Source organism: Bos taurus, chromosome 24, assembly GCF_002263795.3.
Source record: "Bos taurus isolate L1 Dominette 01449 registration number 42190680 breed Hereford chromosome 24, ARS-UCD2.0, whole genome shotgun sequence".
NCBI classification, from domain to species: domain Eukaryota; kingdom Metazoa; phylum Chordata; class Mammalia; order Artiodactyla; family Bovidae; genus Bos; species Bos taurus.
In genome coordinates, this window is record NC_037351.1 from 20,400,178 (window position 1) to 20,413,159 (window position 12,982).

A 12,982-nucleotide genomic window follows, 5' to 3' on the forward strand; every position below is an offset into this window, starting at 1 on the left:
AAATAGTATTATTGGTATGGATACATGTAAAGTACTTAGGCTAATACCTGGAAAATAGTGCTTTAGCTCCTTTCACTATTGGCTCTTTTGTAAAAAATCATTTTTAACCTAATGATATTATATTTTAAAAATATATGGTTTATCAATGCATGTTTTTCATAACTAACACATGTACTACACTTACTGACGAGAGGCACCTAGGTACACGGGAGTGTCAGATCAGAGCAGTGTCCCCACCCCAACAGTGATAATTCCAGGGGACAGTGTAGGGACTTGGTTCTCAATTAAGCCTCCAGGGCTGCTTCCCAACATGGGCAACTCACTCGGAGCTTCCTGAAATGAACTCACGGATGCTCATGAGAGTCTGCACAGACCCCCAGGCATACGGAGCCCCCGAGTGGGAAGCAGGTCCGGTGAGTGAGTTATCTGGAGTGGTTCTGAAGGTCTCCTTGCAGAGGAGATGGTAGCGAACGACTTGCTTTCTGTTTTCAAGGAGGAGAATATTATGGTTATTTCCACATGCTAAATTCCCTCTAGGCCAAAGACTGGACTCCAGGACTAATGGAAAGGGGGCATTCTGGAGAAAAGAACAGGACAGTCTCCTTCTGGGCCAGGAGACTCAGCTGCCTCCATGGCTGAGGGCAGAAAGGGCGAACACGGACTCACCACCTCCGACTAGGAGGAACGCAACATCACTCACCTAAGGAGGAGACATGGCCGATCAACCTACTGACATTTTCTGAAGGAAAACCAGGAAATGTGATGTATTTAGGTCAGTGCTTTACAATTGTGGGGATACAAGGGGCACTTTTAAAGAACAGTGATGCCTGGGTTCCATCTCAGAGGTCCTAACCTCCTTGATCAGGAGTGGGCACAGAGGTCTAAAAGATGGGAGTGTGACCAGAGTCACCAACTTAGACTTGCAAAAAGTCTTAAGGCTTGAGACGGGATTGTTGGGTGAGTAAAAAGTTGTTCTTTCAGAAAGAAGAACACAATTTAAAAATAGGAAATGAAAGGCAGGGATCGGAGAACATTTCTTAGGATATAAAAACAGAGCTCCCCCCACTCCCCCATCCCTGTCATTCAAAGATGCAGCAAGGTCTGATCTTGCTACTTTCATGAATGATGTGGGATAATATCCCCACAGCTAAAGATGATGCAGGAAGTTTTCACTGATGCTAAAAGGAGTCTGAGATGCCCAACTGATGTCAGGGTCATCCCAGCCCTGGGAGCTGAGCTGTCAGTGACTGAGAAAGCATCCTTCCACACCTGAGGGTTAATGAGCTCTGCGAGGCTCTGGGGTCAAGCACAGTGGGCTCCCGAAGACACGGTACACATTGGGCCATTGCTAACCCCATGCAACCGGATCATGGGTGTGGTACTTGGAAATAAAAACAAAACCCTGCTCCATCTCTGCACACAGCCCCAGGGCTTCTGCAGTGGCATGCCATGATAAAGACGGCTAAGGTCCAGAGAAGGGCCACCGTGAAGGCACAAACTTCCACGTGGGGGGAGAGGACGAAGCAAGCAGAGTAGGGAGGAGAGCTTGGGCAAAGATCATGGAGGCTTGCAACCCAGGCAGGTGGACAGGGCTTGCCTTCCAAAGTTTTTTGAAATGCTGCCATGGAGGATCACAGCTTTGAGTTTTTAAAGAGCAATTTTACTAGCAGTAAAGGATGCGGTTTTAAAAAGTGGATATTCAGCACACAGAACTTATCATCCCAGAGGGTGCAGTAACTGAAAATAGAAACTGGGATAAGGACATGATTTATTAAGAGAACTCAGAGTCTTGGAGAATACTGCTAAGTTTGAGAGTATTTCCATGAAAGGCGACCGACCTCTCAAAATGCTTGTCAGCATCACTGTCACAGACCCCAGGGCTGGCTCAGCGAGGCACGAGTTCTAGAAATGGGAAATCATCCCTCCTCACTCCCTGCTAACTGCCAAAAGGGTGACGCCACAGGATATTTTCAAAACTGCCCGTTGAGAAAGTGTCCATGACAGTGATGCCTCAATACAGATATCATAACAATGTGACTGCTATGAAATTTTCCCAAGTTCTGTAATGAGGGAGATATACGTGGGAAAGCATGAAGGCAAAAGACAGAACAACAACAAAAAAGCCATGAAAGAGAGTATGAAAGTGAACATCGCTCAGTCGTGTCCGACTCTTTGCGACCCCATGGACTATGTAGTCCATGGAATTCTCCAGGCCAGAGTACTGGAGTGGGTAGCCGTTCCCTTTTCCAGGAGATCTTTCCAACCCAGGGATCGAATCCAGGTCTCCTACATTGCAGGCGGATTCTTTACCAGCTGAGCCACCAGGGAAGACCAAGAATACTGGAGGGGGGGGCCGTCCCTTCTCCAGGGGATCTTCCCGACCCAGGAATCGAACTGGGGTCTCTTGCATCGCAGCCAGATTCTTTACCAACTAAGCTATCAGGGAAGCCTAAATAAAAGCTGAAAAACCTTTAGTTAGGAATAACATTTCTGTGGAACTGGCCAGAACAGGTTTGCTTATTGGTAAATTTAGGAAAAAAAAAAAAAAGTTAATTTCCCATATTGGTTCTTTGAGTCTTTACAGCAAAGGCCAACCATCAAACAGTTACATTTCCAATGTTACTGTAGTTTATCCAGTACCCTAACTGAGAGACTTTTGAGAGGTGAAGAGAGTGCTCTTAATAATTCCACTGGGACCGCCGCATACATGGGGACCATCTTAGATAAGGATGGTCCCAAAGTTGGGCTTGGAATTTTCAGGCAGAATTCAGGTTTTCTGAGGGTGCTGTTAAACAAAACAACATTCCCTTATGACCTGAATTTGCATAAAGAGTAGGAAGATTTTCTTCTCTTCTCTGCAGAATAAAACAGAGGTGGGGCAGGGGTGAAGTCAACGTGGAGAATGATGGTGGGCGCAATGCTCCCCTCACTGGAGCTTTATTTTTCACTTTAAATCAATGGTTCATAGCTTTGGTTGAGTCCCGGGGGAGCCTTTCAAAATAACTCGGCCTGGGGCTTACCCCAGACAAAATAAATCATCTCTGGATTTTCTTAAAAAGTCACTGCTAGTAGTTTATGAAATGGTTTGAAACTTCAAGGTAAATAAAGTCGAACAAATGTCTCCAAATCCATTCCAGAGGCCCCTCCCCAGGGTAAAGCAACGAACTCAGGTGAATAAGACAGCCATGAGTCCCCAAAGGTGAAGCCAGGTCCCTTCTTCCTCCTGGGCCCCTCTTCTGCTCCACATCTTCCGTGGTCTGTCTGGATCCAGCGATATAAAAGCTGCCCTTTGGAAGGAAGAGGGACTTGGCTGCCCTAGATGAGGCATACAGCTTGGAAGCCCACTTCCTGGGGCTTCTTGGGATGATTCCCCATCCCCAGGGGTTTTCTGCCCTGATATCCAATTCTGGGGTCGTTTTAACCATCTCTTATGCCATTCTCCACATCTTAGACCAACAGCAAAAACACAATATGATGAAATGTAGTACAAAATTTCTGTCTTTCTCTATAACGCATAATTAAAGCTATCTTATTAAAAAGCTATACATATAGTCTCCAGGCAAGAATACTGGAGTGGGTAGCCATTCCCTTCTCCAGGGGATCTTTACCACCCAGGGATTGAACCCACATCTCCTGCACTGCAGGCAGATTTTTTACTGTCTAAGCCACCAGGGAAGCCCATATGTATATATAAATATATACATATAAATGTATGTATGTATATTACCTGCTGAAAAAGAAAAGTAGATCCAGTTCTAGAAACTATTTGGAAAGGAAATCACAAAGCACATCTCTCTGTTCTTATCATCTCCATGAGGTGGTCACCCCAGCCTTGGATCTGGCACACGAATCCCTAGGGGATGACTCAGACGGTCACCACCACGCCCTGCAACACTGGTCTAGTGTAAGTTTTCTGATGGAAAGTACAACTGATTCCCTTTGCTCTGTGCTGCCCTGTGAAACATATTTTATTTTTGATGCACTCTATTGTTCTTAATGGAAAACTTCTCATGAGCCAGAATCTGGAAGTAGCTATTTACAGCTGAGTTTTATGAACATCATAGTCAAGAATTAGAAACAAACGTCACGTTGGTTATAGCTATACTAGGCCATACAACAGATTCAACTCTCCAATTTGCATCCTCACCATTTGTAATATTTGTAAATAGTCTCTGCTCACATTTTCTAGCTATCTTCACCCCAAAATGGGCTCCTGGGTCCCACTGCAGAACATTCTGAAACCAGGTAAATTTTCAACATGCTACTTTCCTCTTATGCTCTCACTTTATAAAAACTAGGTGAACCTTTGTAGCTGGGCAATACAGGTTTTTAAGAGGTCACCAGCTACTTCAAGAAAGAACTGAACTCTGGGCCACTGAGAGGGTGCCAACCAGGCTCCCGTCACTGATCACAAGTAGCACCAAGAGAAGAAGTTGGGGAGGTGAGCCCATCTGGGGTCTTCTCAAGGAAGCTTTTCACTTTGTCATTTCTTTAGTAAAAATAAAGTTGGAAAAATGAAGTTGGAAGTGCCTTCATTGCCAACTGGGACTCTTTAATTTCTCACCCCCTCAACCCCAAGTCAAGAGCTGGCAACCTCTGAGGCTAAGGAGCAACCAGGACAAGCCCGGGGGGTCCAGGCAGCCAGAGGGGCCCACGTGGGAAGGAGTGGGATGAAGGAGACGGGCCAACCAGATCAGCGGGAGCAAGGGCACGTCCTGGGTGATCCCAACAGCTGTTTTAACCACGCCAGGCCAGCCTTCTCCCAAATGGCAGGTCTGATGGTAAGAGTGGAAGGGGCCACGTGGGTGGCTCATCACCACACGTGACCAGTCCTGGAAGTCAGGACACAGAGACACAGAGAGCAATAGCACTTCCCATGGCATGGTTTTCTAGAGAGAACAAGAGGGTTCTACTTACAGTTGGGGGAAAGGACTGGCTGGTATGGCTTTCTATTTGGGATCTTGGCAGTTGGATTTGTAAACAGGAAAAAGCTGGAATTCTGACTTGGGGATGGGGTGGGGCTGGAAATGGTTCAGATTCCCATCCTTGTTGGAACTGAGCAGACATTAACTCAAGGGTAAAGGCCAACTCGGAAAGAGCAGCAAGTAGTTCCAGACCCATCTCCCCCACCCCACCCCCGGCCCCATTACAGGTTTTAACAGGAAGTCCACCTTTTAGAGCTCCCGGCCTAGCCTTTCAGCATCACACATGGTGACAGGCACAAACTCCATCCTCAGGTTCTTCTCGAAAGGATACTCCTGTCCCGAGGAAGCCTGCACACACTGATTCCAAATCAGAGCCTGGCCAGCAGATCAAGGAGCCCAACTCAGACAGCTTATACTCATCCAAAATGATGCTAAACGGAGCAACCCACGGAGCCGAAATTAATTCACAATAGTAAGTTCCAGCATGTTTACTCTAAACTATCCTTTGAAAAGTGTTTTCTCTTATTTCAGGGCCCTGAGAAGACAGCCTTAAACCTGTTTTAAAACTGAAATATACTCAGGATCACAAGAGTTATTTTTTTAGATCAGTTCTTTAAGATAGGTAAAGGAGACCCTAATAATGCAGTGAATCATCAGAAATAAAATCTGTGATCCAGTATCACACAGCCTTTTCATCAGTGCTCCTTAGTCATGACTTTATCTTTGATACCCAATAACTTCATATACAAAGCTCTTCATTTATAAAAGTAGATAGAACATCTCTGTTAAAGACACTACACCAGCAATGCCCTCAGGGTTCTCAAACATCTATGAGAAATAAGAAATCTAGATACACGTATAATGTTTACAGGATGCTAACTATATGGCTGTATAGAAGCATCCAGATAGTGGTAGCAAGTTGACTCAGCCAGGGGATTAGCTGAAGAAATGTCCCATAGCCTACTGTCTTACAGCTGAGGTTTAAACCACTATCAACCATAAACAACAAATGTGAGCGTGAATAAACACATCCGCAGGATGAAGTCATTGTGTTTGATAAATTAGCACGTCTACTTTCCTCTAGTGAATGTCAACATTTGCTGTCAGGCTATGCTAACAATCCCTGGGTAAACACTGTTTTTTTTTTTTTTTCCTCCAGGTTATTAGGTTCTTGGAAAGCTACTTGCCTATCGATGTTAATAAGTTGCTAGCTTTGTTAGCAACAAAAGGTCCCTTACTCATTTAGCTCACACCTAACGTGTGACACAGGGTACCGGATGAAAAGTCAAATTTTTATACCAACTGCCTTTTTAAGCAAATTAGTAAGAGCAACACGAAGGGCATTTTATGTATAACAAAACTCTCCGTTCTATCCAACATCTGTAAGTAACTCAGCAAATGAAGAGGCATGCTGGATGCAAGCGATACCTTGGAGACGGACAGTTCCTTCGATTTAGACTCAAACAGGTGCTCCAGCTTGGAGGTGTCCACCTTAATGGGTTCCAGTTTCGACCACAGGAATTCTCTGCAGCGGCCATTGTTCTTACACGGCCACTCAAAAGGCCGGACTTCGTTCCAGAATAGACGGATGGTCTTCTTTTTCTTGGTGAATGCCGGTTGACCCCTGGGTATCTGGGGCCACCCTAAGCCCTGAGGAGCGTTGAATACTGGAGGGGGAGCCAATAAATTACCGGGGACTGGAGGGGGAGGCACGCTGTCCAGCAGGGGCGGAGGGGGTGGGGGCGGCAGACCCAGAAAGGTGGGTGGGGGCGGGGGAGGCGGCCCTGGGGCCTCCGGGTGACCCAGGTCCACGTCCAGGACGTCAATGTCGTCCTCCTCACCCAGGTCAGTGAAATCCATGTCCTGGATTCTGAGCTCCCTGGGATTGGCCATGAGCTGGTCCCAGATGTAGTCAGATTCCGTCTTGGGCTGAGCTGATGTCTTCTCTGCGACCTTGTCATTGGGCTCCGCGTCAGGGGAGACGGACCCCCTCCCTAGGTCCCCGCTGTTGAATTTCTCTGCAAAGGCTTTCACACTGCCCCTGTTGTCCAGACAACCAACGTCCACCCTCTTGACGCTCTCATCCTGGGCCAGGGAACTGGCCTGCAGGGTGGATATTCTGCTGGCCAGGCTGGCTACCGCCTCCGCCCCTTGCGCGGTCCTTGCGGCCTCGCCCTCCCCTTTCTCCTCGTCATCCGCGGGCTTTCTGTTATGGGCATACAGCATGTCCAGCATGAACCGTTTGCTGGTGAGGATGTCGCCACACTGCTCATTTACACCCGCATCCTGAACACCCGCAGACCACAAACCTGAAAGTACACAGGAGAAAAAAATGAGAACATCACACCGGTCTCAATACCATGAGAGAGCCAACCAGACAACACGTGGGCATTTCACACAGGAGCAATCAGGAAGACCCAGAAATGAAGCAATGGAAGAGGAAGGTGGTCACGGTTGACAAGATGCTCTTGATCAAAAGAGATGCTGTGTTGAAGGGCTGATGGCCCACTCTAGGGACCCAACACTCTCGTAGGGCTTGTGGCTCTGGCCTAGGCTCATGGGAAAAAATTTCCTCGCCTTTTCTGCCCACCCATGATAGCTGGTCAGGACCCACTCAGGGCAACTGCCCTAACTACACACAGGGAGGCAAGGAAATGCCCTCTCACCCATGGCAGGTACTTAAAAGGCTGTAGAATTACTCCTTTTTCTCCCTACTCCACCTCTGCACCAGTGAATCCAAACACTCCTGGAGAAACGTGCAGACCGTACCACTGGTCATACGGCCACCAGTCTTCAGGAGACCCTTAATGCTGCCTGGTGGCCCCATCCATGACCTCTCTTAGATGGCTTTCCATACACCTCCTCTTTCCTCTAGGCTCCCCTACTCAACTCATCCTCTGCAAGCATCACCTTGCTTTCTGTTTCAAAAACTTAATAGACAAAGTCGGAGCTCTTCCAGGGCCTCCATTCTGCCTCCACTCACCCACCTGCACCTGAACACTGACGTTTGTCCTGTGACTACTGATCCCCTGTCCTCTAGTGGGACTCATCCGCTCCCATGATTCTCCATCCTGCGTCTCCCATGCTCCTCCCACTAGGTCTTCCCACTGGGATATAAACACAGTATAATTTTACCCATTAAATGAAAACAAAAAACCTCACTTGATTATACTTATCTCTCCAGCTATGATCCAAATTTTCTCCTTTCTTTTATTTTTTTTATTTTTATTTTACTTTATTTTTAAAGTTTACAATATTGTATTGGTTTTGCCAAATATCAAAATGAATCCACCACAGGTATACATGTGTTCCCCATCCTGAACCCTCCTCCCTCCTCCCTCCCCATACCATCCCTCTGGGTCGTCCCAGTGCACCAGCCCCAAGCATCCAGTACCGTGCATCGAACCTGGACTGGCGACTCGTTTCATATATGATATTATACGTATTTCAATGCCATTCTCCCAAATCATCCCACCCTCTCCCTCTCCCACAGAGTCTTTTAAAGTAAAGCTGGCAGGGGGAGGGAGAGTTAGGGAGTTTGGGAAGGTCATACACACACTGCTATATTCAAAATGGATAACCAACAAGGACCTATTGTAGAGCACATGGAACTCTATTCAAACTTACTGCCAGCCTGGATGGGAAGGGAGTTGGGGGGAGAATGGATACATGTATATGTATGGCTGAGTCCCTTTGAGGTTCACCTGAAACTACCACAATGTTGTTCACCGGCTAAAAAGTGAAAAAATAAGTGAAGTCGCTCAGTCGTGTCCAACTCTTGGCGAACCCATGGACTGTAGCCTACCAGGCTCCTCCGTCCGTGGGATTTACCCCAATACAAAATGAAAAGTTTAAAAAAACAAACAAAGAATAAAGCTGCATATAAGAGTTGTTTTGCTGTTTCCAATTTCTCTCTTTATTCTCTCTTGAACCCAGTCTAATGAAGTTTTTGCTCTGTTTCAAAGATGCTCCTTTCTGGGTGACCTATGACCTTCCTGTCACACTAGACGCAGCTGTTACCCTCTCATCTTTGACTCACATCCTTCTCTTGGCCTCCCGGACACTGTTCTCACCTGGTTTGCTGCCTTCTCTTTGGCTGCTCCTTCTCAGTCTCCTGTATTGGTTCCTCCTTATCTTTAACCTTTAAGTGTCTGTGGACCTCTTCTCTCCATCTACACTCCCTTCCCTAGCCTTCATCTCATCCAGTCTCAGGCCTTTAAATGCCATCTTCTGCCCTCAGTCCCATCCACTCATCCAACCTGCTTCTCCTGCAGTCATTTCTGGCCTCAGTTGCAGCCACTTCATCCATCCTTCATCCATCCAATGTAACTGCTGCCAATTCCAAAAGCCTCAGAGTCATCCTTGACTTTTATCCTGTTCTTTCATCCCACACAGCAGAGTCCTGTTAATCTTCATGTTGCATCCAGAATCCCATCACTACTCCTGCCACAACCCCAGGCTGAACTAGCGAGGTTGCTTGCCATCAAGGGAGCATCCAGCTGATCTCAGCTTCCACACTCACCCCTCTACAGTGAGTTCTCAACCCCAGAGCCACGTGACGTGTTGCAATGTCCAACTTATCTTTCTGCTCCAAGTCTGCAAAAGGTGCCACATTTCACCGAGACAAAAAGCCAGTGACCCGTCAGTGTTCACAAGCCATGCGTGATCCCACCTTAGTTTTTTTTTCTCCCCCTCTCCTACCACCACCTCCGCCACTGCCGCCACCCCAGATATACACACATGAAACTCTTCAGCAACAGCACTGACCTGACATTCCTAGAACTCACCAGGCATTATGTGATCCAGCCTCAGGACCTTTGCCTCTCCTGGGGCAATCCCAGTTAAGCACACAATTTGCTTCTCAACTTCCTTTCGGTTTTAGCTCAAATAGTGTCTTCCCGGTGAAATCTTCCCCGACCACCTTATTTAAAATTGTGCACACCTCCCTCTCGCCCACAGCTGATCATCTTTTTCTACTTTATTTTCTACCCAAGCATGTCTTACTGTCTGATCTTCCACACATTTTCCTCTTTGAGTTTATTGCTGCCTTTGTCCCATTATTGGAATGATTATAATTATTTGTTAAATTGTGTTCTTCCTCGGAATGTAAACTCTATAAGAGCAGGGATTTGGGTCTGCTTTGTTCCCCGTTGTATCCCCAGCATCTAGGATGAGTGGATGAACAGATAAATGGTCAGGGACGTCATTCCTCTGAGCTTGCTTCCTGAAGTCCAGCAGGGCTGTGCGGTGGGCATTTCAGGCTGTGCGTTCCATCAGACATCCAAGGGCCTCTGTGGCTGCTCATTTGGGGAGGGGGCAGGAGACCTAGGCCGAGGACATGAGCAGCATGAGCTTTTTCTCTACCAAAGAGCTGGATCAGACAGGCTGGGGGAGGACACTGGTCTCTCCCCTGTGGCTGTGCCTTCATCTGTGAGGAAGCACTTACTGGGGAAGCCCAAGACCCTCAAGTGCTCTGATTTTTCCACTGTGGTTTTGTCCTCTGTGCTCTGCTCAACAGTGGCCTAAGCTCACCAAGCGCCCAACACCAGAACAAGGAGGTTTTGAGTCCTCTTGGAGATTGCCTTCACAAACAAAATACATTTTGATGATAACCACCATCAAAGAGACAGGAGGTGGCATTTGAGGACACGATGGAAAAATCACTACAGCTGCTCAAACAGTCCCGTAAATAGGGAGACTGCTTTGATGCCAGGAAGTTGTGGCAGATAAAGTGACTGAGTCTCTCTCAACAGACCGCCTCACTCTCTCCATTTATTGGGAAATGTTGGCAATTTCTTATTTTGGCAACAAGGCAAAGAGCATAATCAGGTAACATTTTAAATGTTGGCTTTTACGTTTACTTTCTTCATTCATGTATGTCTTTTATTAAATCATTACGTAGGGTGCTTCTTTGTCCCTAGCAATTTCCTTTGCTCTGAAGTGTACTTCATCTGATATTAATATAGCCCTAATATGGCTTTTCTCTGATTAATGTTGGCATGACATCTTTTCCCAGCCTTTAACTTTCCATCTGCCCATGTCATTACATTTGATATGAGTGTTGTATATGACAGCACGTGGTTGACTGGTGTTTTTATGCACTCTTCAAATCTCTGTCTTTCACTTGCTGTGTTAGGACTCGAGTGTGCCATTTTATTTGTTTTGTTTGATCCTTGTTTCAGTGTCTGTTCCTCCTTTCTTGGTCTTGGGTGGATTGCTTGAACATTTTTTAGAATTTCAATGTGACTTTTTTATAGTGTTTTTGAGTACATTGCTTCATGTAATTTTCCTAGTAGTTGCTCTAGGTATTACAGTATACACACTCCCTTATTTAGTCTATTGGTATTGGGCTTCCTTGGTGTCTCAGTGGTAAAGAATTTACCCGTTAATGCAGGAGATGCAGTTTTGAGCCCTGGAGATCCCCTGGAGAAGGAAACAGCAATCCACTCCAATATTCTTGCCTGGCAAGTCCCATGGACAAAGGAGCCTGGCGGGCTACAGTCCACTGAGTGACAAAGAGTCGGACACAACTCAGTGACTAAACAAAAACAAATTGATGTTTTACTGCTTTGAAGTGCAGAAACCTTACTTCCATTTAGATCCGTTTACTCTCCCACTTTTAAAAATACAGCTGTCTTAAGTATTTCCTCTACATATGCTGAACACCATAAAGCAAATCTAATGTTTGTTTCAACCATCGAATATGATTTAAGAAGCACATGGGTAAAAACATAGCATGTTTATCTACTCCTATTTTTACCCATTCTGTTTTTCTTTTCTTTCTGGAGTCCCAAGTCATCTTCTATCATTTCTTTTCTGTTCAGAGAACTTACTTCAGCCATTCTTCAAGGGGAGGTCACTCGTGACAAATGCTCTTGGTTGTTCTTTACTGAGAATGCTTTTATTTCCCCTGCACTGCTAAAGGTCACTTTTACTGTACATGTAATTCATCACTGACAGTTATGGTCTTTCAGCACTTGACAGATGCTGTCCCCTTTTCTGTAGGCCTCCATGATCCAGACAAGAAATCCGCCATCCTCTGAACTGCTGCTCTTCTATAGGTATAACATCATTTTTTTTTTGTCTTAAAAAAGTATTATTTGGCTTTTAGTTATCATAAATTTGATTATCTTTTGTCTTGTTGTCGATTTCTTTGGATTTATCCTTGTTAGGATTTGCTCAGCTTAAATTTGTAGGCTTATGCCTTTTGCAAAACTTGGGAAAATCTAAGCCATTATTTCCTCAAACATTTTTCCACACTGCATTCTCTCTCCTCTTCTTAGACTTAGATGAAATGAATGTCAGTTTTACTGACATAGTCCCATAGGTCCCTGAGGCTCCTTTCATTTTTAGTCTATTTTTTCTCTGCTATTCAGATTTGGTAATTTCCACTGATCTGGTTTCAAATACACTGATTATTTCATTTATTGTCTATAATCAAATATAAAGTATGTCAAATACTTTATTTCAGCTTGCATTTTCCAGTTGTATAATTTTCCTTTGGTTCTTTTTTTGAAAATTTCTTTGCTAAGACTTTTTTAATGTATTTCCTGAGAGTTTGTAACTGTTCTCTAAAGCATTATTATGATGACTGCTTTAAAACTTTTGACAGATCACCCCAGCACCTGTCAAAGGTTTTAAAGCAGTCACCATAATAATGGCATCTCTGGATGGTCTTTTTCCATTCAAGATGTCATTGCCCTGCTTCTTGACATGATGAGTGATTTTTGATTATATCCTGGATGTGTTGGGTATTATGGGATAGATTTTGGATCATATTTAACCTTCTCTTTTAGCAGATACTCACCCTTTTAGCTTCCCTGGTGGCTCAGATGGTAAAGCATCTGCCTGCAATGTGGGAGACCCAGGTTCGATTCCTGGGTCGGGAAGATCCCCTGGAGAAGGAAATGGCAATCCTCTCCAGCAGTCTTGCTTGGAAAATCCCATGGATGGAGGAGCCTGATAGGCTACAGTCCACGGGGTCACAAAGAGTTGGACACGACTGAACGACTTCACTTTCACTTTCACCCTTTCAGGGCATAGCTTGTAGGTCTTGG

General features: G+C 45.5%; 1 protein-coding gene across 10 annotated transcripts in view; it reads right to left on the reverse strand.

Annotated features, from left to right (window-relative positions):
* FHOD3 (formin homology 2 domain containing 3) overlaps window positions 1-12,982 on the reverse strand; it is a 521,883-nt gene that overhangs the window by 63,879 nt on the left and 445,022 nt on the right. For all 10 annotated transcript variants that reach the window (NM_001191215.1, XM_010818738.4, XM_005224047.4 and 7 more), the window contains one exon: window positions 6,354-7,234. In NM_001191215.1, the coding sequence (NP_001178144.1) occupies window positions 6,354-7,234 (881 nt within the window). The remainder of the gene's footprint in view (window positions 1-6,353; window positions 7,235-12,982) is intronic.